Raw genomic sequence first — 24,192 nt, 5'->3', positions numbered from 1 at the left:
GGCTAGATTTTCCAAGAGAAGAAAATCTTTACAGTATTATTTTTTGAATGAACATTGCACTAGTGAAGTAAACCAAGTTAGACTTGAAAATTAAGCCCTGGTATGCTCTAGGCACAGCACCACCTCTTAAACCTAAGATCAAACAAAACACACAATTTAATTTCTTTGATGCTTTAATTGCTCTTCAGTGAAGCTTTTGGATGCCAGTAATATTTTATCACTATCAAATTACTGAAGTCAGAGCTTAAATGCAAAAACATTCAAGAACCTGTTCTTTGAACTTGAGATGGTCACACCCTGAAGATACTGCTGGGCTATTAACAGCTCCAGGGACTAAAATAGTTAAACCTGACAACAGTGGCAAATCACAGCAAAGCTAAAATATATAAAATACATGGATTCAATTTTATTGCTGACACAAACTTTAATACTGATAATGCATCCCTGATATCCACGGTTAATAAATTCAGATTTTTGAATAAAAAATATCCGACACAGTAAGACTAAGTAAGATTTAACTAAATTTTGTCAAAAGTTCTTGTTTTCAGAGTTTCATCTTTATAAAATAAAGAGTCTATGTCAATGAACTTTAAGAACACTAAATTTTTAACAGTGCACTATCCTGGGCAAGAACCCATTCCCAAGAACTTCAGAAGATGACAACCGTATTTGAAAACTTGGAAATTCTGCAAAGAGTAAATAAAATCTCACATTAATAAGGAAAACCTTTTACCTGAGATGGACACTGGACATGAAGCATTTTTGTGACATCATAAGGCTGCTTCTGTCCAACTGGCTCCAACTGGAAAGGGAAAGAACAGAGGAATTATACACATGCTGTGTGGGGGAGGGAAGGGAGAGCAGCAGCAGCTCAAAGGCTCTGGTGCCTGAAGTTTTCCATCAGGTCCATGTATATATTTAAAAACTTGTTTTGTTTATGATAAATATTTATCTATGTATAACACACCACATGTACACCTACAAAAGCAAGGAACTGAAAACAAGGCCTCTCACATGATCTGACTGTCATCCCACATCTTTAAAACAACCATCCACACATTAGCTCTGCTCTTGGGAATGCTGATCCTGTAAGTGTTTTTCCCACAAGGCACTGATCTCACACCACAGTATTCAACTGCTTGCAATCAAGTTGCTATTTATCAGCTCAACCACAGTAACTGTAGACATGTTCCAGAAAAGCATAGCTTAAAACATCCTCATTATTAGTTTCCCCTCCCTTATGGTATGCAGTTTAAGCTTTACTACAATTTGCAAGCCAGTTGTACTTCCCAGCTGAGCTGGGGATGAGAAAGCAAAGGGTGGGTTGCCACAGCTCCACTGCCAGGTAACAGCTCCTTGCAGCAGTCTGTCCGTCCTCCCAGGCCTCATCCACCACATTTTTTGTCTCCTCCCAGGCTGTGAAACCATGCTTATGAACACTGGAGAAAGGCAGGCTTGGGAGTTTACAGTTTATAGTTTTCATATAAAAGTATAAAGAAACATAAAGGCTTTTGTGTGGGAGGAAAAGCAAGTCAGTAGATTGAAACTTAGAAGTAAAACTAGTATTACTGAAACTCCTTGGAAAATGCAGCTTTGGCTCAGATTATACACTGAAAGTTTGGGTAAGTCCACATCACTTTACATTGGAAACAGAAAGTACAAGATCCCTAATATAAATGGAAAACTAAAAATCTTCCATTTTGTGATACATTTATGTTGCATTAACTTTTTTCCTTCTGTCTTATAAGCACTATCTTTATGTACTCCCTCTGCTGCAAATTCATTTTGCAGCAAAGTCAGAAACATGGAATATAACACATTGAGGTCACACAACAATCCTCTGGTGGCTGTAGTCCATGCAACTAAAAACTTGCTAATTTATCCCACCTTCCAGAACTGTTTCCTTATCTGCATTTTCATACATGTTAGACAACATCAAAAGAGGCTTGATGATATTTATATTTTTTGGCTGCCTCCTAACACGATGGAGAGGGGATTGTTGTTAATGAAAAATTACAGAATGATTTGAAACTCAATACTGACAACACAAAGCAGTAAATACCACAAAGAATCACTTCACCTGTTCAGGCACCTTGCCGGGTGCTAATTAAATTGCAATCACACCCAAAGGATTTGGCCACTGGTTTAGATTCCCCAGTGAACGCCTGCTCAGCTTGCAACAGCACCTGCCAGAAGCAGCAGACTACATAAGAAATAGGACTGAAGGGACTGGAAAATACAGCAATAACAGGCTTGACATCATCAATACATTCTGGGCAGGAACATTATATTCTATTTCGGTTGTTCCATCAATGAAAATAATGGAAAAATTCAGAGAAACAGAGAAGAGGTTCACAGAGCTAGATATTCTTTGAAAGACACATTTGAAGAAACAGCCTGTGATTTTTCGAGAGAGAGGTAGGAATAAAATGAATGTCCCTGAAACATGCAAAATAACGAAGCTCAGAGAAAACATATGCTGGGAGCTGGTACTTTCCCATCCTCCCAGGACAAAACAAAGTAGCTATTTAATGACATTCTTAAAATATTCTTCTTCCAGCACAGAATCATCCCACTGAACATGGGACAACAGTGGTATTTCTTGGCTAGGAGTGAATTTCAAACAAGTATTAGACACTTGTATGTTGCTGGGAGTTGGGTGATAGAATGAGTTTCTCCAAGAAGCAATTCATTACAGATGGCTCAGAGACACTGTTCTCCCAGCAAAGACCAAGAGCTCCCATGCAGCAGAGCTGCAAGGTCCTGGTCAGGAAATCGGGCACCAAGTCTGCATTGTGGTCAGCCGAAACCTCCCCTGAATTCCAACGCATCTGTCATGCAGGCCGGTCAGTGTGCGCGTCTGCTCTGGTACTGCAGCAGTTTCTAAGTCAGTGTAAACCCCTGAATGCAGAAGAGAGGCACGGGCAGCCTCCTGCAGTGCTTTTGCCATTTGGGTTCTTGCCTGGTTTCAGTTTGTTTCTTGGTTGCAGGGTAGTATTTTTTTGTGGTCTTTTCTTTTACACAAAAGAATGCCAAACACAAGAGCAAGAGCTTCTTGTCTAAGTTCTTTACACACATGAAAGGAGCTTGGCCCTGAATATTTTTTCAGAGGTAAAATTATAGGCAAATTAATCAGTCAGGCTCTCTGTGGTAAACATCAAAGCTGTCCGAGTAAACAACCACCCTCTCTCAGCTGTTCCTAGCTACCCAATGCCATTTTGCTGACTGATCTCTGATGTGCTTAGTGTATGAATCGCATTGCTCCTAGATCGCTAGAAATGTTTTGGTAAAATATCCAGCCATGCCTAGAACAAGCCCTTAGCATGTGCTAGCTCAGCTTCTTCTCATCCAGACTGAAGTGCAGTCCTACTGCCAATTGCCACTACATTTTCAAGGTTTGCCCTTTGACCAGTAAGCAAGTAATCATTCCAAGGAAGAGGCTGATACTAAGCCTCCAAACCACGTAAGGGCAGGCTGGCAGGCAGCAGGAGGAGGGAAACTCTCGGAATGGCATGCTCCGGCACCTCCTCATTCTGCTGTGTTTGCTGCTTGACAAGTCACGATCTTGATTTCCTATCGGTTCTCAAGACTGCATTGTGAGGTGGTTTGCTTTGGTTTTAAAGCAGTCAGAATAAACCATTAGCTGGTCTTCCCAGTAGAAATAAAGTGACCTTTACGAGGTGAGGACACTTGCCAGTGCTTTTTACACTGAAAACATCTTTCATATCATCTTACATCGTTGTAGAATACCATCACAGGCAGACGAGGAACCTGCTCAGAGAGGTGCCTTTCTGATGATTGCTAGTTGTACTAAGAAAATTCCACTGAAGGATAGAGGAGGCAGGAAAACATAGGGGGAAATACTACCATTCTTGTAGTCTCCCTTCAAACCAGCAGCAAGATGGGGTTTTGCCACATTTTGCTCTTCCTCCAGGTCACGTAGGCTGTCCTCTCTCTAGAGGAACCACCTCACACTGAGGAAAAACACTGAAATAAACCAAAGCTGGTATTTGTCTCCTTTATGACAATTCTCTGGTTCTGGTAGCTCCCCAGCATGCTCACTACCTGAGTCTGGGTAACTGACCCTATAGCAGCCGTCCTTAAAAGTACCACTTTGTTTTGCTTACATGTTTTTTTACCTCTGCTGCTTCCACAAAATGCTCCTAGCAGTTAAAGTGACAAGAATAGAGTAACACACTAAAGAACAGGATGCTTAAGGACAGAGCCCAAATAAAGTCTGCGCAGAAAAGGGTTAGGAACAGAAGAATGAAGCAGAGGGAAAGAGGAAGATTCTTCTGCTGGCAGAAGCTGCAAATAAAAAAATATCACCTGAAGGGACAGAAGGAATTTGTTGCAAGCTAAGTGTACGAATTTGAGCAGGCAGGAAAGAGAAATCAGTGCTGAGTTGACTGAGTATGTCTGCATGAGTTATTAAACCTCAGAAGATAAATCCTGGCCCTCTCCCCTTCTACAGAGCCTGGATTTGGAGGAGGCTATATACCTGTTTCAGACTGGGGATGATACTATCACAACCCCTTGTAAAGAATATTTAACATCTATTGGATTCTGTTTAAATTGAAATCTAAAAAGCCGGATAATAAGAGGCCATAGGGGGGGGAAAAAAAAAAAAGTGCTATAATCTAGACTTAGAAAAAACCTGAAAGTGAAGTCCATTAGAAGCACATGAGCTCTGCTAATTGCAGTCTGATAAAAGAGAAGGACATTACTCAAAGCTGGAGGTCAGTTTCCCCACTGATAAGCCCTAGAAAACATAGTAGTTCAGGCTGATCTATTGCCATAGTTAGACGGATCTCAGAATCTGACAAATTTTATTCAGTTGGCCCCAAACAATGCCTGCTGGAGAGGCACAAAATTGGATTGCAAACAGGTGGCACTCTGGTCCCCCTCCAGTCAGAAGCATTCATTTTCTGCACTAGCTGAAAACATACTCAGCATTTCATTTCAAAAATTTGCTGATGGAAAAACCGTGCTAAGCAGATGTAAAGGGCCACTTTTCACAGCAAATCGGATGTTCATACTTTGCGTGCCTTGCTCCCAACCAGCTTCAATATTGTTGTGGTTTAACCCGGCACACCGCCAGAACAACCAAACAGCTGTTTGCTAACTTCCCACCCCCCTCAGTGGGATTGGGGAGAGAGTCAGGGAAAAAAGGTAAAACTCATGGGTTGAGATAAAGGCAGTTTAATAGGATAGAAAAGGAAGAGAATAATAAAAATAATAGTAACAACGATAAAAGAATATACAAAACAAGGGATGCACAGCACAATTGCGTACCACTCACAGACCACCAATGCCCAGCTAGTTCCTGAGATGCAATCCGACCCCCAGCCAGCTTCCCCCAAGTTATATATGGAGCATGACATCATATGGTATGGAATATTCCTTTGGCCAGTTTGGGCCAGCTGTCCTGGCTGTGTCCCCTGCCGCCCCCCCTCCCCCCCAAGTTTCTGGTGCACCTGCAGCCTCCTCATTGGCAAAGCAGTCTGAGAAGCTGAAAAGCCCCTGACTCAGTGTAAACATTGCCTAGCAACAAACAAAACATCAGTGCGTTATCAACATTATTCTCATCCTAAATCCAAAACACAGCACTATACCCACCTCTAGGAAGAAAATTTATTCTATCCCTGCTGAAATCAGGACAAATATTTTTAATGGTTATTATCTGAGGAGGATATGACACTGATTCCTAGTGTCTTACAGATCATGTTAAGGTGATGGTAATTGTGTGATCTAGGTAAGTATCTCCAACACTGATGGGGACACTGAGACATGGGCAGTTAAAGTAACTCAGTTTCATTACTGAGAACTGCCAGAAAGAGAGAATTTTTAATTCACACTTCAGGAATTTGACTTTCAGTGTTTGCTTTGCTCATTTGACTAGTGAAACTAATTGCCTAGAGGGACTAAGGCAAAACAACGATAAAGAACCCAACGTGCATCTTATCATGGCATCCATTTTATGATAGAAGAATTGAGGTAGGAACTTTGACATCATCATGAGGAATGTCACAGATAGCAGCAAAGGAGATAACTAGATGCAGCATGGTTGTTCCAAGGTTAGAGCTTTAACAGCTGATCAATTTTTAACTCTTTGGCTCATACTAACTAACTAAAGTCCTACTAACTTTAAAGAAAAGATAACTTCCTTTATTAAAGTGATTGTACTATTTTTCTAGCTATATCATCTGGTTGAATAAAAGCCTCTTCCTGCAAATCCTGCTTCTTTAAATGATCAGGCCTACAACAGCATTACTGCTGCCAGAATTAGCATAAAGGGAAACAAGAACATGCCAATCTGCATGGATTTATTTTTAAATGTGGTTTAGTAAAAGGCGGTTGCAGTATAGGCTTTTTTTTCCTTCATGCTTAGCATAATTTGAACAGACACAGGAATAGTAGGTGCTTTCAAGTGAAAAACTTAACATGTGGAATGCAAAACAAATAAAAAAGTAAATATTTTATCTGTAATCTAACTTAGTTGGCCGTTGCAGGTTCTTTTTAATTTAAAAAAAAAAAAAGATTATATGTGTTATAAGAAGGTTATTAGAAAGAAAAGCAGAAAATTTTGAAAGTTTTTAAGTCAGAAGGAATACTAAAATCAACATCTTATCCCAAACTACTGATACCGGGTCATATCCAAACATAATATGCACTAAGCAGTAACATCCTACTTTGCTCTGGTGAGTCCAAAACCACATGCCTGCTTTTTTGTCTCATTCGTACTGAGAAGCAACTCCCGTTTCTTTACCTGCCCCATCATCAATTTTAAAATGCAAACCCCTCCAGCTGTACATGTATCCACTCAGTCATACACACAAACACTGTGTGTTGGCAGCTCAAGCCTGCAGAAGGAGACAGCCTCCTACAGAATTGGTCATCATGTTCAAGCTCGACTGGGTCAGAAAGTCCATGTTTCTTTCAGCCACACTCTCCCTCCCATTAGAAAGCACCATGTGTTGGCTTTCCTCAGCTGGGTAGGACATCCAGCTCTTAAGGAAGTAATAGGAGCTCCTCAAGGCTGTCTATCACCTTTTGACTATAAGCAACAGTAGCAGATGATGATGGCTAAGGAGGAGACAACCTTATGAGACTCATTAGTAAAGAGGGGGATGGATATAGGACAGAGGAGAAGAAGAGTATAATTGCTATTATCTCAGGTTAGGACAAGCCTCAGTTGTCACCGTGCCACTCTGTCACAGAGGTGAGACTAGCAAAAGAAAGGTCTGTCACAGCTCATTTACTCCCTGAGACTTCCCAAAGGGCTACTTTGGAAACCTTTCTAAAAAGCTCTGCTCTTGGTAGTAAGCAGCAGCCACAGAACAACAAGAGATTTTTCTTGGGAGTGTAGGACATTTAGCATTACTTGAGAGCAGTCTCTATGCACAGCTGAGGATAGCAGTCATGGGATGTTTCTTTCCTATATTCTTCCTTCCCCTCCCTCCTTGCTTCTCAAAGCCTGGCTAGCATGGAGTTGCTACCAGGCTTCCGTACTAAGTCAAGTAAGAAACAGTGTCTGGTACTACTCACCATGTTGTTCCAGAGGCCCACAGCCATGAAAGTATAATCTTCTTCCAGAGCTTCCAGTTGTGTCTTTGATGTGGTAATGAAACCATCCCTGCCCTGAAAGGGAAAACATTTTGAGCATGAGAAAAACTGAAGAGTATGGAAAGATGAGACATTCAGCCATAAAAGGTCTCATTCTAGAAAATGATATTCATATCCACAAGAATATCAATCTCTGGCACTCTCATTAAGACACTTGTTGCTGATCTCAGTTACTGCTGGTGTGTCAAGACAGAACAGATGCTGTTCTAGTAAGTGATTGCTGTACCTACCACTGTAAGGTGGCAGTGAAGGGATCACACACCAACAGGATAAGACCATCAGAGCAACAACAGAACACAATCACAATAGTGACATATAGGAAATCAGGGAGATACACAGATGTGATCACATTAATGATTTGGAATAAACACCACTTCCTCTACCTAACACTTATGTGCATTTAGAAAGCAGAAGCATGCAGAATTTGTCTTAAGAGATCATGCTTATTTTTAAATGAAAGTAATGTTGGAAGAGTTCAGAAGATTACACATGGTGGCCTGAAGGTGTACCACAAATCAGAAGAAATAAAGAATCCACCTATTACATAAGATGACATTTAAGGCAATAACAGAACAATTTACTTCGAGAAAAAGTAATGCCATGAAAGCTAAAAGTCTGTCATTTGCATATGGACCAGCCATCACCAAAACAAGCCTGGCGTAAGACGACGCAGCACCAAAGGAAGATTTTGCAACATAGCAGACCCCAAGCTTCCTGGAAGACAAATTTCTTCTCCTAGTTCACTTTGTTCTGATACTGAACTGAGGGGAGCAATGGAATTACCACAGGTTCAAGGAGCTGTTATGATGCCCAGGAATCAGACCATGACTCATCACCAACCTGTTTTACAAATAACCATCTAATCATAGAATCATAGAACCATAGAATGGTTTGGGTTGGAAGGGACCTTAAAGATCATCTAGTTCCAACCCCCCTGCTGCAGGCAGGGACACCCTCCACTAGGCCACATTGCCCAAAGCCTCATCCAACCTGGTCTTAAACACTTCCAGGGATGGGGCCTCCAAAATGTTATGTGTTGGATTTGCATACCTTGCTCTGTTTGAACCATTATCTAGGAAGTAATATTTTCCCTCTTCATTATCAGCTCTCAGGCAACCTTGACCTTTGAACTTCCCTTTAAAGGCCACTTGTGGCAAGACTTTTTGTCTGACATCCCAGGCAACCCGATCTATATTCACTGTTCACTGGCTATATCAAATACAAAATCCGGACAAAATGTATTCCCAAGTTCCCAGACTGCATTAATCTCATTGCAGGGAGGTAACTCTACTTTCCAGTAGAGCAGTTTACAAAACTTTTATCTTTTTTCCCCCTATCCTTTTTTAAATACTTCTTGTTACGCTCTTTTTGCCTTTGTTTCGAAACACACATGAGCATAATCAGGGATAAATGAGCTGATGACTACAAAGATATGGAAAAATTAGCAGCATTGACAATTTCCAGACACTCGTGACCTAATCTACAGAGCTGCTATGACTTGATTTCTCCAGGAACACAGCATTCAGAAAAACACAGGATCTCTGATTGAAGCACGCTTCATTCTCAGCACCTCTGTGTCTGATCCTGAGGTGTGCTCTGTATGTGCCTGACTACCCTCATCTTCTGGCATTACACACAGCCTAGAGAGGAAAGATGAATATTGCACTCAATCTCAGCAGATACAATTCAGAAAGAATGGAGCAACTTGACTTTACTCACCAGTCTGAGCAGCAGATTTGTTTCTTGGAGAGAAGGCTGAAGAACGACAGTGAAGTCATCCTTTTGCTCATACCTCTCAGACTCCAGCAGTTTTTCCCAAGCATCCTGAATAGACAACCATTTAATCAGATGAGTATTATCAGGTAGAGAGCGTAATGTATGTGTAATACATCAGGGCTTAAAGTGAACTAAGATTATCCCCATCCCTAATAAACCACAATAATCAAATTCTGTAATCCAGAACAAAGACAGTAATTTAATGAAATCTTCTTACACAATAATAATTGGAAACTCCTTGTAGCTATGAGAAAGCTACACTGATTTACGATAATTTTCTTTGAAAGAGCAGCAAGCTTAGCAAGGCAATGAGATGTCATGCTTATTGCCTCCCTATAATTTTTAAAAGGAATTCTAGCACAACTGTCTTTGTCTTAAGAGAAGATTTCCCTCTTCTAAATCATGTGGCAGATTACTGGACAAGATGATAATTTCTGTGATGGGATATGACAAATTCTAGGTTGCCAAAAGCTATATAGTCTTTACAAAATTCGAGACATACGAAGATCACTCAGGTATAGAGAGAACTTATCTCCCGTGTTCCTGATGTAAAATGGGGTCAGGATTGCTGTGGACATGTGGTAAAAAAGGCTGTTACTCAACTTCCTCACTGCTATTCCTCCCTTAACTCCTCACTTCAGTCCAATCTGGAAAATGAATAGATGTGACTAGCAATATGAGAGCCAAGCAACACAGAAGATGCCATACCTGATAGGACCACCTCAATAGGTTATCATCTAATGTGGAGCATTCACTAACACAAGTACACTGATTCCTGCCTGGATTGCTGCAGAAAAGAATGAAAAACGTGATAGGCTTTATGAACTTCCAATAAACAAGACAGATAGCATGAACTCTTTTAGGCCACTGACAAGCACGTATCGAAGACTAAATTGTTGCATATATTGAGAAAGCTACATGGAACAACCTAATTTTTGACATAAATGTAAAATTATACACTATATATATTCCATGTCCAGAACTTTGGATTGCTTCTTGATTTCAAAGCCTATTTGGATGACAAATATGCCTGACTTGAATTAGCACAGGGTCTCACAAGCTCGCAGCGTGCTCAGGCTTAGAATAGTGGCTGCACTAGTTTTCAAACATTTCCCTCTATATAGTCACATAGGAAAACTGAATACACTCAAAATACTTGCACGGGAACTTTTGCCTTAGTTTTTGGCAACAAGACCTGCATCTAGAAATGTGGATAGAAACTCAGTGCTGCAAAATCTTGTATATGCTTGTCCTGGTTTCGGCTGGGATAGAGTTAATTTTCTTCCTAGCAGCTGGTATAGTGATGGGTTATGGATTTAGGATGAGAACAATGTTGATAACACACTGATGTTTTTAGTTGTTGTTTGGCAGTCATAGCGCCTACACTAAGTCAAGGACTTTTCAGTTTCTCACACCCTGCCAGGTGCACCAGAAGCTGGGAGAGCACAGCCAGGACAGCTGACCCAGGCTGGCCAAAGGGATATTCCCTGACATGTAACATCGTGCTCCAGATAGAACTGGGGGAGTTGGCTAGGAGGTGGTGTGGCTCAGGAACTAGCTGAGCATTGGTTCTGGGTGGTGAGCAGTTGTGCTGTGCATCACTTGTTTTGTATATTCTTTTATTATCATCATCATCTTCCTTTTCCGTCCTATTAAACTGTCTTTATTTAAACCCACAAGTCTTACCTTTTTTTTTTTTTCCCCTTTTGATTCTCTCCCTCATCCCACTGGGGAGAGTGCTAGGGGAAATGAGCCGAACAACTGTGTGGTTGTTTTGGCTGCCTGCTGGGTTAAACCATGACAATGCTAAAGGATGGCCAGGCACTGTCAAGCAGCCAACCAACCTCAGCCCAATTTCTGACCTGCAAGGCGAGTTCTGCATACTGCATATTTCTGCAGCTAGTTGGAAAACTCAGACCTTCTCCCAGGGCTGTAGACAGGAATAATATAAGATACATTTAAGATTAGTCTGGTTCCAGCAAAAATATACTCAGTTGAAAATGCCTGGATGGACTGGAGTCTGAGAAACATTTTTGTGGGCTTTGCAGATGTAAGCAATAAATACCTGTCAGGATCAGACTCTCTCTCCTTTTCACAGAACTCTAGCTAAACCTATAAAATGGAAGCTTTCTGTTACAGTGCTTTTATCACTGCTGGTGAGTGAAAGAAATGTGAAATCAGGACCATAATCTTACCCAAGCCTAAAAACCACCTCATACAATACATGAAGGGAGTTATATGCCTAGCTACTTTCAGTGCAGACAACACTTATGAGTAAGAAACTAATAAAGGAAGGAACTTTAAATCCCTATTATGCCCCAAATTTCTATGTCTAAAGTCAGGTACTGACATGGGACTGGGAGTGTCAGGCACTATTCTCCTCTTAGACACTCGAAATTTCATCTTTTGGTATGGGCCTATGTTTTTCTTTCAAAGCACAGCTCAAAATGGGGACTTGGTAGCCAAATGCTGAGGCCCTTATCTGGGAGACGATATGGGCCTGAGGCAGAGATGAACCCAGGAGTTTACCAAACATTGAAGTAGAAGGCTTGCAAACTGGTCGAGCTGTTCAACCAGATAAACACAGCTAAAAGAGCATGCTGACAACAAGAAAGCAAATGGCCTTAAGTTAGAAAAGGAAATATAAAAATTCCTCAGAGGAAAAAAGTTAGATTTTATTTTTTAAGGCCTTCAATATATGGCAAGGCGCACATTCCTAAGTCTATCTTTTCCACCTCTTATCTACCTGTCTCACGTTTTTCCCCTTAGTGCCTGTGCAGGAGAAATACGCTAGAATGCTCCATGCAACTGCTTTTATCAAGGAAAGCTTCTCCTCTGCTTATACTTGTTGTTAAGCACATGGTTACACAGCAGCCAGAACCCTTCCTTGACTGATGGAATGTCTCCCGGGTTGTATACATGCAAAGCTTGTGAAACACTTCAGGATGACTATATTAGTACATATGGTGTCTTATGCCACGGGCACAGGAAAAAAAAATTACTGTGGAGTAAGATGGAGTATAATCTCATCAGCTGTAAACTACTCCATCATAACTGTCCATGTGCACACTCCTACTCCATACTAAATCAGGACATAAGCTACTCACACTTTTGTTACAAGGTATTCAGCAAGGGAGATGAAAGCATCTAGGCACACAGTTTACCATAAGGAACTGACAAGTTGGATGTTCTCCATCCTACCGTAACCTAAGCCCAAGTAGTAACTTTCACATAGCCTAACAATGTACTTTAAGACCAGTTATTCCTTTTGTGAACATTGATATATAGAAACTTAAACTTTTAAAGAGCCTACAGAATTTTTGACTTGTGAGTTGCAGGGCAGTAGTACTAACTAAAAAGCTAAAAGCTAGGGGTAGGTAGACTGTGGAGTCTTGTGACCATAATCACAGTATTGAGTCTGGCTGGGATGGAGTTTACTTTCTTCATAGCAGCCCATATGGCTCTGTGTTTTGGATTTGTGGCTAAAACTGTTGATAACACACCAGTGCTTCGGCTGTTGCTGAACACTGCTTGTGCAGCATCAAGGCTTTCTCTTTTTCCCCCCATGCTGATCCATCCAGCAAGTAGGCTGTAGTGGGCAAGAGAATGTGAGGGGACACAGCTGAGCCAGCTGACCTGAAATGGCCGAGGGGATGCACCATACCATGTAACATCATGCTGAGCAATGAAAACTGAGGCAGAGGGAGAAGACCATTATGGCTTCCAAGGTCACTGTTGCCTGGAGACTGGATAGACATTGCTCCACTCGTGGGAGGTGGTGAGGGATTACCTTTGTATCACTTATTTTCCCTCCTCTTTCTTTCATCTATTAAACTGCCTTTGTCTAAACGCATGAGTTTTCTTGCTTTTGTTCTTTCTAATCTCTCCCCTGTCCTGCTGGGGGGGGTGGTAAAGGGGAAGTGAGTGAGAGGCTGTGCAGGTGCTTGGCTGCTGGCCAGGGTCAATCTGCCACAACTACAGTGTGCAATATTTAAACAAATGCTATCCAAGTTGGCAGAATTAAAAGCACCTACTCTTCCTGGTAAATCTATGTCTTGCAGAGAGAGCGTATCAGAAACAAAGCGGAGATCTAAAAATCTTTGACATACTTCTGTAGTAAGGGCAGAAAACCTGTTCAGAAGACTCTACATCAGTTATAAAGTCAATCCATATACATAGCTACGTGTCTGAACACTAATGAGAGACAGTGTCAAGAATTTAAAGGAAACTTTGTTACCTGGCATTACTGTAATCTTGGCATGCAAGAGAGAAAGTTGTGAGCTCAGTGGAATCCACTAGATTTATGAAGGCCTTGGGAACCTGCAGTGATAAAGTAAAAAATAATCATGTTATATTTGCAATTAAAGATCAGCAAGTAGCAATAATGGTAAATTATATCTACAGCTTCACATGTGTTACCTCTGGCCTGGGATTCGCCTGCATAAATTCAATGATCTAATCTCTGCCAATTTTGTCCTGAACCCTACTTCTGTGCCTGCCATCTAGTATAACATTGATCAGCATTCACAAAGTACTTGTGACCATGACTTCTTGACTGAGACCCAGCAATTCATTTTACATAACCAAAATGGCCACTAGCCAAGTAAACTGAACTCAAATGAACTAGGGACTACCATTTTTTTGGCAACATACCAATGCAAAGCTGTGGATGAAACGTCCTGTATAGCAGCACAAGCACTCATGCATACCGCCTCACCTCTCCCCCAAGCAGAAAGCAGCTTTCCATTTACATAATGATATTGCACTTTTACAAGTGCACATATACAGATTCTGAAAATAATGGTGGAGATAATCCGAAGAGAATGTGTGGGTGGAACTGCACCCATACACAACATTTGTTGAAGTCAGTCTGAGAAAAATGAGTGGTTGTGGCCTGATGCAATCAAACTGTAGCAGGTTTAGAATATCCTTTAGGCCTTCAATCCAGCAAAACAAAATTCTTGGAAAATGCTATTGAAATACTTCAGATAAACAGCTATTAGGCTGCTTTAGTAGTGAAATATCCACATCTAGTCTACTATTCATTAGTAGACTTAAGACACAGTGAAGAGCATTTCTCTGAAACCATCCTAGGTAAGCAGATAATCCTTAGCTCAGCCAGCTAGAAAACCTTTAGAAATGCTAAGATCTTAAAATTAACACATAAAAGGAAAAAGATCCATTATACATATTTTTAACAGGTGTTTTCCCTGGTCTGTAAAAGTCATCACCAGTGTACAAGCAGCGTGTACACTGTGTAGGTAGCTCCAGACATCCAATAATTAGATATCAGTTATTTTCACAAACAGCACTGTTAAACATGAATGACTTTCAGACCTAAACTGGTGTACTCCGTTTTTCATAGAAATCGCTTAAAAAAATAAAGATGGATGGTACCTCAGCTTGTGTTGCAAAATGAAGCAGTTACCCATCCACCCTTTCTGTTTGCATGCATTAGCTTTTTAAAAGCATGAATAAAACACTTAGTGACAATGAACGCAGCCAGTGGATTAGAGTCAATGAGACTGGTGTTGTAAGTCACCAGAACAGTGGTACAATCCCTGGTCCAGTAAGGGAGCTGGAAAAACCAGCAAAGGATTTGGGTATTCAAGGTTGATGAATAAATCTTACCTTTTTATACAAAAAATCTAAGACAGCTTTAAGTTTTTCCAGGTTGTGCAATATGCAGTCCTTCTGTAAATGAGATGAGAAATGCTATCAAAACTAGTAGAAAAGACAAAGTTATCAATTTGCCAAAAGTCACGAACCCTGTGTGTTGAGCTGTGTACTGAAGGGTTATCAATGACCACTATATTCTGGATTCATCCTTTACCAGCACCAAGAAAAAAAACCATGGAACTAGTCTTGTAATTTAACTGCCAATAATTAGACAACTTAAAATATTAAAGAAAAAAAAAAAAGACAGGGATGGGTAAAAAATATCTTTAGACTTGAAGGTGGAAAAGAGTTGTTCTACTAAGCCATCGCAGACTTGGGATCACAAATTAAGCACACATATTTATAAATACAAAACACATCATGTGCCAGGAGCTTACATCACTGGATAGAGTCATTCTAACATCCCGGAACTAGCTACTCCTTTGGTTCACTGTGGGAGAGAGCAGAGCTTGGGAAAGTATCTTAACCACCTGCCTTGATTGCTAAAGCACCCCATGAAAAGCTTACCGCTTGTGTGGAGGCATAGGAAGAACATGGGTTTTCAGCACTAAAAAAAACTGTGATCAGTTTCCAGTCATTTTGGAAGTCCATCATCTGGGAGAAAATAAAAATAAAAATTGAAAGGAATAGGGTGATAAGTGACCTATTTGCTATTTTGCTTTCTCACACAAGATTTACTATGGCTTTAAATCTGCAAGACCAAGCAATAGTCCATTGCCCAACCCTGGCAACCCTGATCACTTCCATTTGACAAGCCGTCCATCTTTTCTCTAGTGGAGACAGAAAATGGATGGTTAGGCAGCAAATGCTGCAATTAAAGCTGAATGCACACCTATAAAACATTCAGGTTAGAGCCAGAAATTGCTGCTGCCATTGGAGAGTCTATTGGAGAAGATGAACATGAACAGCTTAGCACAGAGCTTGATGCTGCTTCTCTCCATTACTGTTGCAGCTTGCTAACAGGGTTAATCTTCCTAAACTGCTGAGACTAGGTCACAACAGTGGGATGAAGACTGGAGAAAAAAATCTGAGACCTAGAGCCCTGCTCAGCTGCGCTACGTTTATTAGGCAGTCCTTGCCGATCCTGAAGACCATTGTTAGAACCACTCAGCTCCACAAAAATTTATGCTAAATCCACGTACAAACAGTCCAATGGGCTCCGTGTAGAGTGAAGAGCCAACAGCAGAATTGCCTTGGCAATTAGATTTTCCCATTACCTCTAGAACATTTTACAAAATAACATGCCTCAGGGTTAAGAATAGAAGAAAAATAAATGCATAAAACTCCAGGATGGGATTTACAAAGCACTCAGCCATGCGTGACAATTCAGCTCTCACCAGCATCAACCGCTGACATCAGCTAAAGCATATCTAGGTCTTTATTGTCATTTTTGAAAATAAGACTAAGAGGAAACTGAAAAGACAAATATGGAGAATTATTATTTTGGGTTGAGGTCTCACATCCTTAACCAATAGAAAGCAAACATATTGTCTTCCCTACCGAGCTCTTCAGTCACTCTGACAAACGTAAACCAGGAGGGATACTTTCAAGGACAAAACTCGACTTGAAAGGTACAGAATTGATTTTTATTTACAACAGAAAGACCGAAGTCCGTTAACCACAAGAAAAGGCACTTTCTATTTTGAAGAGATTTTTGAGTGCTGTTTAAAGTATTTCATCACATTTCTCCCTTTTTCTGCTTCAATGCCAAGCTCTCTGAATTGTCCTGTGCTTTAAACAAACCTGATTCTCTTTCATGAGCTTCACTATTTCTTCGGCTTGATGCAGGAGGTCTCTGAAAAGCAGAAAGGAAAAGAGAAACTATGAAGGCATCAGTAAGGATAAAGCTTTGGCCGATTTTTACCATTAAATCAAACAACATTTGAGACTTCAAGTAGGATTAATCTTTTCTATCCTAAACGTGTTAAGATTAGACGCTTGTCTGTGCCACACAGAGAGCCTGGGGTGATTAGCTCATGTTCAAGTTTCTCATTTTCAGATATGTGCACTTAGATGAAAACGGTAGACACAGTTTGGTAGGCACACCTCTAATTGTATTTAAGCCCAAAAATTCATTTTACAGCTATAAAGAGGGAGATCTGATGTTGTCAGATGATCCAGACCCTAAAGCACACAGTGGGCTTTGTTCCTCCTGCTTCCGAGAGGTGACAATTGAGCCACAGTGGCAGGGTCTATCCCTGGAGTGTCTGTGCAGCCTCTGCGAGTACTGCACATATTCTGTGTCCAGTGAAGTGCTCCAGAATCAAAGGCTTCCATCCTCCACCTTTGCAGCTGTAAATGAACTGCCCAGCCAAAAACCCCTCAGACTTACATGGCTTGACTGTTTGATGTCGCTCCCTTTGTGCTAGGTGGAGGAGACTGGTGGAGGACCGAGGGATTAAAACTGCTAATGAGAGCTGAATGACATACACAGGTTAGGCAATTTCTGCATACAGGGGACTGCTTCTCTGCAATTTCACTATAAACACAACTGAACTAAAACAGCTAGAAAATGTAAAGTCTCAGGATCTCTTGGCAGGCACGAGGAGTATGCCTGAGCTCCTCTGTGGCTGTTCTTGCTGGTTTTTCTTCTCACCTTCTGAAGCGGAGGTTTGATGCCTGAGTTTGTCTCCAAACTCAGGTCAGAAACCTCCATCCTCATCTCTCATGTTAGCCACAAGTAGCGTAGGCAGATTTAAATACAGGCAGCTGAATCTACCCAGAGATAGCCTCCTGAAGTGCCAAGGAGTTGCCAGGTTTTAAACCTCTTTCACAGGGAAATGGAGGTGACATTAAGATGCCAGGAAGAAGATTTGGAGGGGAAGACCCTACAGTTATCCACTACTCAACTCAGCATTCCAGTGGACCTGAAGGTTTTATTTGCAACACCCTGCAAGCAAGTCAAGGCTGCCCTTCAGAGCCAGCTGGAATCAGCGGATAGGTGATGAATTCACCTATGTGGTGCATCTATGGCAGCCCCAGTGTAACTCCTGAACACATGGTAGCGTAAAGAGTACTGGACAGGCAAACCCACATAAGATTTCACTGGGTTAACATGGGCAGCAAACACACGCCAGCAGGGACTGTGGTATGGGTAGCAGTAGCAGCCCAAAAATCCCTATTGGGCAAGACACTTCCAACAGTCTGTGGTACCACTTCTTCATTGCTATTTGTCTACCCAGACAGTGTCTTTAAAGCCAGCACAGATAACCCAGCCTGACTGTACTCACATCCCCCAAGTACACCGTCCCTCAGGCTTCCCTTATACCCCTGCAGGGTGCTTCTGCTACACCTGCTCTACAGCCCAGCAAACACTGCTGATCCTGCCAACATGCCATTCAATTTTCTCAAGTTTCAGTGTGACAGTAAGACGCACCTGCTAAAGTTTCCACGGTTACTTCAAGGAGGCTCTTTCCTGTGCTATAGAAAGGGAAGAGAAAACAGGAAGTTGCTGTTATTCTGTTTCTCAAAGAAAAATTATATTACAGCACAGCTTCAATTTCTTATTAGCTACGCTACGGCTCAGAGTGTGTATTCATGGCAGCTGCTGAAATTAAGAATGGGGCCTTTCTTTCCCCCAAACCATCACATCATCAGCTACTGCTGAGTAAGAACAGTCTTAGATGTCAATTTTTTGTGTCTGTACACTCTGCATGTGGCAGTAATTGCGCTTATGCATATGTACAAGTACTTCAGGGACCTCTCTGTGTGCACCCACATACAAGTGGACATGGATGTTTGTGCAACCATTTAAAAAAATTAGTCTTTTAAAGTTTGTCTGTGCAAGGCCAAATCCTCATCTGGAATGCTATGACTCAAAAGAGCTACACAGATTTACATCTATAAGGTTTAGCCATATGTGCACTCATTGATTTAGATCTGCTAATGAGCATGAAAAGAAGAAAAAGGGGTAAGGCTTGCCCGTGAAGCACTAGGAATCACTCCAGCAGAGGACAGAGTATCAGAACTCCTGGGTTCTTTCTCTGCTTTCTGGTCTCTAACTAGTGGATGATGACATTTACTACCTTGGATTCATCATGTAGCAATGATTCTTAGTTAAGGTTATTGCAACCCTAGGGTAGTTCCACATCTTGCATAAGTACAATTTCTGTTAACTAAGGATTGGGAATGATCCAGTGTCTCAAAATCCTTTATATTTCACATATGCTTTCTCCTCCTCTTCAGAAAACAATAAGAAGAATTGCACTGTGATACTGTATAAATTAGTATCATGACAGTTATCAATGCTACCAATTCATTGTTACCTTTGGAGTAACTCCTCATGATGTACACCAGATCCTGGTGTCTGTGAACAAGCAAGCAATAAGAATAGTATTCAGCAAAGGGTAAACTAGCTCTACATAGGTTCCCCTACTGTATTCCACTCCTGTTATAGGTAGTATTGTTTTCTACATACTCTTCTCCATTGTTTTGCAGTTACTCAGAGATTTAAATTATTTTCAAGAGCTTCCTTATTACAGCATATTTTCATAGTCTGGTAATCCTTTCTTAGTTACTGCTTTCATTAACGAATTTATTACATATGGCTTAAAACAAAATTTGACTAGCTGAACTCAAATTCAGTCAAATTAAATTCTGTTCTAAACCAAATTTCTCTGGATCTGTTCCTTTTCAACAAGGGACATGACCTGAAGTCATTTAGATAATTTACATGGATAGCACTCAGCCAGTGTGGTGTCTGTTAAAAACACCTCTTAATATAAACAGAGGAACTTCAATGATTTCAAAGACTCTGAGGAGGAAACAGTGACAGAAATGTTTGCTCTAGGAAAGTGGACATTCCTTAAAAGAAGAGAATTTATGTTTTTCTAGGGCACAATCCACAAGCAACAAAGACATTAGCACAAAAAAGACTTGCTCTAAAGGGCCAGGCATTTGATATGGGTGAAGCACCTTTGCTTTTAGGACAATTATTTTCTTCCAAAGAGGGAGGTACTCACAATGAGTCCAGGAGTGCTGATTTTCTAATTGAAACTTTTCATCCCAAGAAAAAGTATAATGTCTTGATGAATGCAACCTCAAATTTGAAAGTTGTTTTGTGACAATAGAGAATGTCTCCCTTTTCTTTGCAGTTGTAGCCCCTGCAATGGCTACCAATTTTGCCCAAATTTCTACACTTCCTCAAAGCTTGAGAATTGTGGTTAAATGGTTTTAACTGGGCCCCAAATCTGTTTCAGATATTTACTTCCGACTATTAAGTAAAGATCATCCAAATCTCACTGCATTAGAACAGGCAGGAGAACTTTAGTTTTTTATACATCAGTGATGTGTACATCAGAAGTATATTTTTGTGATTCTTCTAGAGCTTCTGCCTGCTAGATAGGAGACCAGTCTCTACAGAAAACACTTCAACAGGATGGAAAATCTACTGCATTTCTCGATAATTTGTTCTAATGGTGATTACCAAAATTGTACTTTTTTCCAGTTTGAATTTTCCCAGCTATTTCTTCCAATTATTCAAGCTGTTACGCTCATTGTTAGGAAAATCCAAGCACTCTACTCAAATATCATGGTTCTCTGCAAAAGCACTGTGGTCACATTTCCTCTTGCACAAAGTCACCTGGCTATTTTTAGAGTCACGGTATACTGGAACACTGAACAACAGGTATTTCCAGTCATTTTTCACCAGAAACCTTTGATGCTTGTGGAAAGATTAAAGTCCTGAATGCCCTAACTGGGACACCAAAGTACATCATCAGCTCAATTCATCATCAGAAGGGAGGAAATGGGTCATGTTCAGCACACTTCCCACTTGTACTTACTCTTTGCAAACTTCCTATTGCAGTGACTGTTTTAATGTCAGCTGGCCTCAGAGCATGAACTACAGAAAAGTGAAAGACTTCAGGTTAAAAAGAGAGCTGTAACTTTGAAAGAAAATTACATTGACCAGTATACTAAAACATGACAAAATTGATTAAAGCATAAGAAGTCTACACTGATCTTTCCAACTGGCAGTTTTAAATCAGAGAAGATGAGAAACTTTATCCAGGTATTCAGTAAATACTCTGGGTGCTTAGATGCACTGAAATGCTCAACCATCAAGCAAGAAGAAATCACAAAACACTGTTGTGAATTATTTAAGTAATAGCAGCATCCTCAATTAGCAGCTGAAGAAACTAAGGTAGAAACTAAGGAGTTTGTTGAGCCTACTCCCACTTCGGTCACATCCCACACACATACATCTCCTCAAACAGCTGATTTCTCTCCCAGCCCGTTCTCAAACAATTTTGGGAGGGAAAGCCCCTACAAGGATAATACCAAATACAAACCTGAAGATGAAGGGGTCGTGGATAATATCGCCTGCTCACATGGAAACTGGAAGCTTCTTAGAGCCTTTGACATAAACAAGTAAATATGGTTGATTGCTTAGATCTAACAAGGAAATTTGGGGAAGGAGGGGACCTACGGGCTCCATTCTCACACAGTACCAAGCTCTTACATAACAACAATTTTAAAGTACAATTACACCTTTGCTCGAAGTACATAGGAACACAGATCTGGACAGCTGCATTTTCAAATCCACTCTTCTAAAACTTGATGCTTTTTGCTCAGTTTTCTGGTTGCCACAAACTGGGTCTGAGCAAACAACGAAATGTGCTGAACACAACCTGTTATATCCATTGCTGCAAACAGTGAGAGCTTAATCTGGATGAGGTCATAAGGACAGCTACTGCGCACATCTTCAGATGCCAAGGGGCACCCAACATACACAACAAAAAGCTACCTCTCCAATATGCAACAGGAAAGACAGAATGAACCAATTCTGGGTACTTGGCAAGTGGCAAAATTACCATGTGATCGTAGAAAACACTAAAGAGGGGAATAAAGAGAGTTGCATTTGGGGCAACGATGTGAGTGACATTATTCATTGATCATGAGAGACAGTTCAGTATCACTAGGAACATTATTTAATGTCCTCCTACATCTTGACAGTAGGTATGGCCCAACATCTAGTACTTCAAAGAGAGATGAAAGACAGCCCTCCCAGGGTGACTTTGCTAGGGCTTCCCTCATCACTATGACCATGTTTGGCTAGATGACCACCACTACTACATAAAGGTGAAATCCATGTTGTGACAAGGGCCACCACAGTCCCCACACACCCCTTGTCCCTAGTTGGAGGACTTCAATGGTGCATATGCTTTGCATCATTACAGTGCAAGGAAGAGTTTAATCTTCTGTTTCTAGAAGAACAACAAAGCATCTAGGAACAAGTGCTAACCACAATCAATTTACGTACAGGATATGCAACCTAATAACAAACGTTGCTCGGAGAAACCTTTATTTCCTGATTAGCTACTGTAATCTTGCAGCTGCAATATCACATTGCTGAGTCATTTGCTTTGCATTTATTCTTTGCAGAATTGAACAGTTTAGAGCACCAAGCTCTACTTTTTCTTCTTCTGCCTGCCTCAGAGGAAGCAACAGCCACAGAGGTGATGATATGTATTAAAGAAAAAAAAGATAAAGCTGTACTCGTACTTTACCTTTAGTTTCCCCTGTTCTTCCAGATGATCTGTATTACCTTAAAAATATTAAAAGAGTTAATTGTGCTATTTTTTTTACCTTAGAAAAACACTTCAGAAGACTTAACATACCTAAAACCACAGAATCCTGAGAGGACCAACTTTTCTCCTCTGCTCTACTTTCCAAAAGGTGAGGTTCATCCCAACAACAAAATATATTTTCTTAGCTTTCACTGTACTAGAATAGGCTTTTCAGTTATTATACACAGGTGATATCTGTTGAAATTAGTGGAACACAATGAAGTTATGCACACAGGTGGTGAACTGGTTGTGGATCTCCTCAACCAACCTCATCCTCCACAGGCCTTTCCTACCTGTTTTCCTCTTCAGCATATTTCATATATTGCTGTAGTCTTATTCTGTCCAAATTTAGAGTAATTTGAACACATACAAGGTGGAACTCCTTAGAAGGGAGCAATTCACATTAACCTACATCTTCCCCAGTCAGAGAACAACATCACACTATTGTGAGTTTGCCATAGTGATACAGAAACAGCTGCAATTGCTTCTCTTAGTAGAGAGTCTTGACAGATTAAGTAGCCTATGGAGCCAGAAGTCAGGCCTGCAACTATTTCAGTAAACATTATTCTCTTTCCTTGAGTATACACATGGATTTATACGCATAGATTTTGGGTTATCCTGAAATCTCCACAAAGGTAGCCACGCTGTCTTGGTCTGGACCCTCAGCTGAACTTCAAAGCATGCTCACAGCTGTCCCTGCTTGCCACACTAAAGCCATCAGCATCCAGCAAGTCTCATAACGAGTCTTTCTGTGCTTACAATAATTGTCCTTTAACATCCAGGAGCTACTTCTGGAATATTTAGTCCTGCTGCGTACTTCTGCTTGTACATCTTTCTTTCCACATCAAAGACAGAGGAGATGCAGAGTCAGCTCAGCCCAGCAGGTGGGATATGCTTGGGTGTGAGCCAGCAGTGCTCATACTGCAAGGAGGTGATGTGCCTGGCATGAGCAGGGGGCTCTGGGCAGCCCCTGTGGACATGGGTACCACTGCACACAGAGGTCAGCACGGTGGCAGAAAGCCACTACTGTTCCCCATGACTACCTCAGCCTGTGCTATGAGCCATGCTAGGTGAACATCTTCAAAAACTGTCAGCAACTTCCATGCATTCGTGGCGTTCCCCCCCCCCCGCTTCGGTTTCAGCCATGAGCTATTTGCAAATTTATATTATTTTTACTGTACTTGGTAGGAAGTTGAGACAGTTGCTTCCTGACTGTTGCATGACATTTTATTTAAAATTTGAGCTTGTTCAATCCATGTTTTTAGATGATGCTTTACTCAGGATGATAACCAGAGCCCCAGCTCTGTTTGAGATACTGGAAGATACACATTGAGGGCTCATCTGCATCATGCAAATCTGTTGTAGAAACTCAGTACCTTTCAGAATTTTAACATTAATTTCAACTATATTTGAGAATGGATCCCCAGGTTACATTGAGGGAAAAAAGACAGCTCAATTCCAGTTTCCAGGATTGGGGGAGTGGGAAGGGGCAAGGAACTGCCTCTCAATATTTCAAAGATTTAAGAATGACTGTTCTGTGTCA

General features: G+C 41.0%; 1 protein-coding gene across 1 annotated transcript in view; it reads right to left on the bottom strand.

The window, feature by feature from the left end:
* Positions 1-22,961, bottom strand: part of PLB1 (phospholipase B1) — a 78,032-nt gene extending 55,071 nt beyond the window's left edge. Inside the window, exons 1-15 of the mRNA XM_075750000.1 lie at positions 22,943-22,961; positions 22,590-22,627; positions 21,372-21,435; positions 20,865-20,923; positions 19,347-19,387; positions 18,458-18,501; positions 17,414-17,498; positions 16,825-16,876; positions 15,589-15,675; positions 15,034-15,096; positions 13,640-13,722; positions 10,111-10,189; positions 9,346-9,450; positions 7,549-7,641; positions 734-802 (exon numbers count right to left, since the gene is read on the bottom strand). Coding sequence (XP_075606115.1) covers positions 734-802; positions 7,549-7,641; positions 9,346-9,450; positions 10,111-10,189; positions 13,640-13,722; positions 15,034-15,096; positions 15,589-15,675; positions 16,825-16,876; positions 17,414-17,498; positions 18,458-18,501; positions 19,347-19,387; positions 20,865-20,923; positions 21,372-21,435; positions 22,590-22,627; positions 22,943-22,961 — 981 coding nt within the window. The remainder of the gene's footprint in view (positions 1-733; positions 803-7,548; positions 7,642-9,345; positions 9,451-10,110; positions 10,190-13,639; positions 13,723-15,033; positions 15,097-15,588; positions 15,676-16,824; positions 16,877-17,413; positions 17,499-18,457; positions 18,502-19,346; positions 19,388-20,864; positions 20,924-21,371; positions 21,436-22,589; positions 22,628-22,942) is intronic.
* Between the last annotated feature and the right edge of the window lie 1,231 nt (positions 22,962-24,192).

Source organism: Balearica regulorum, chromosome 3 (genome assembly GCF_011004875.1).
Source record: "Balearica regulorum gibbericeps isolate bBalReg1 chromosome 3, bBalReg1.pri, whole genome shotgun sequence".
Classification (NCBI taxonomy): domain Eukaryota; kingdom Metazoa; phylum Chordata; class Aves; order Gruiformes; family Gruidae; genus Balearica; species Balearica regulorum.
This window is presented reverse-complemented; position numbering and strand designations above follow the sequence as displayed.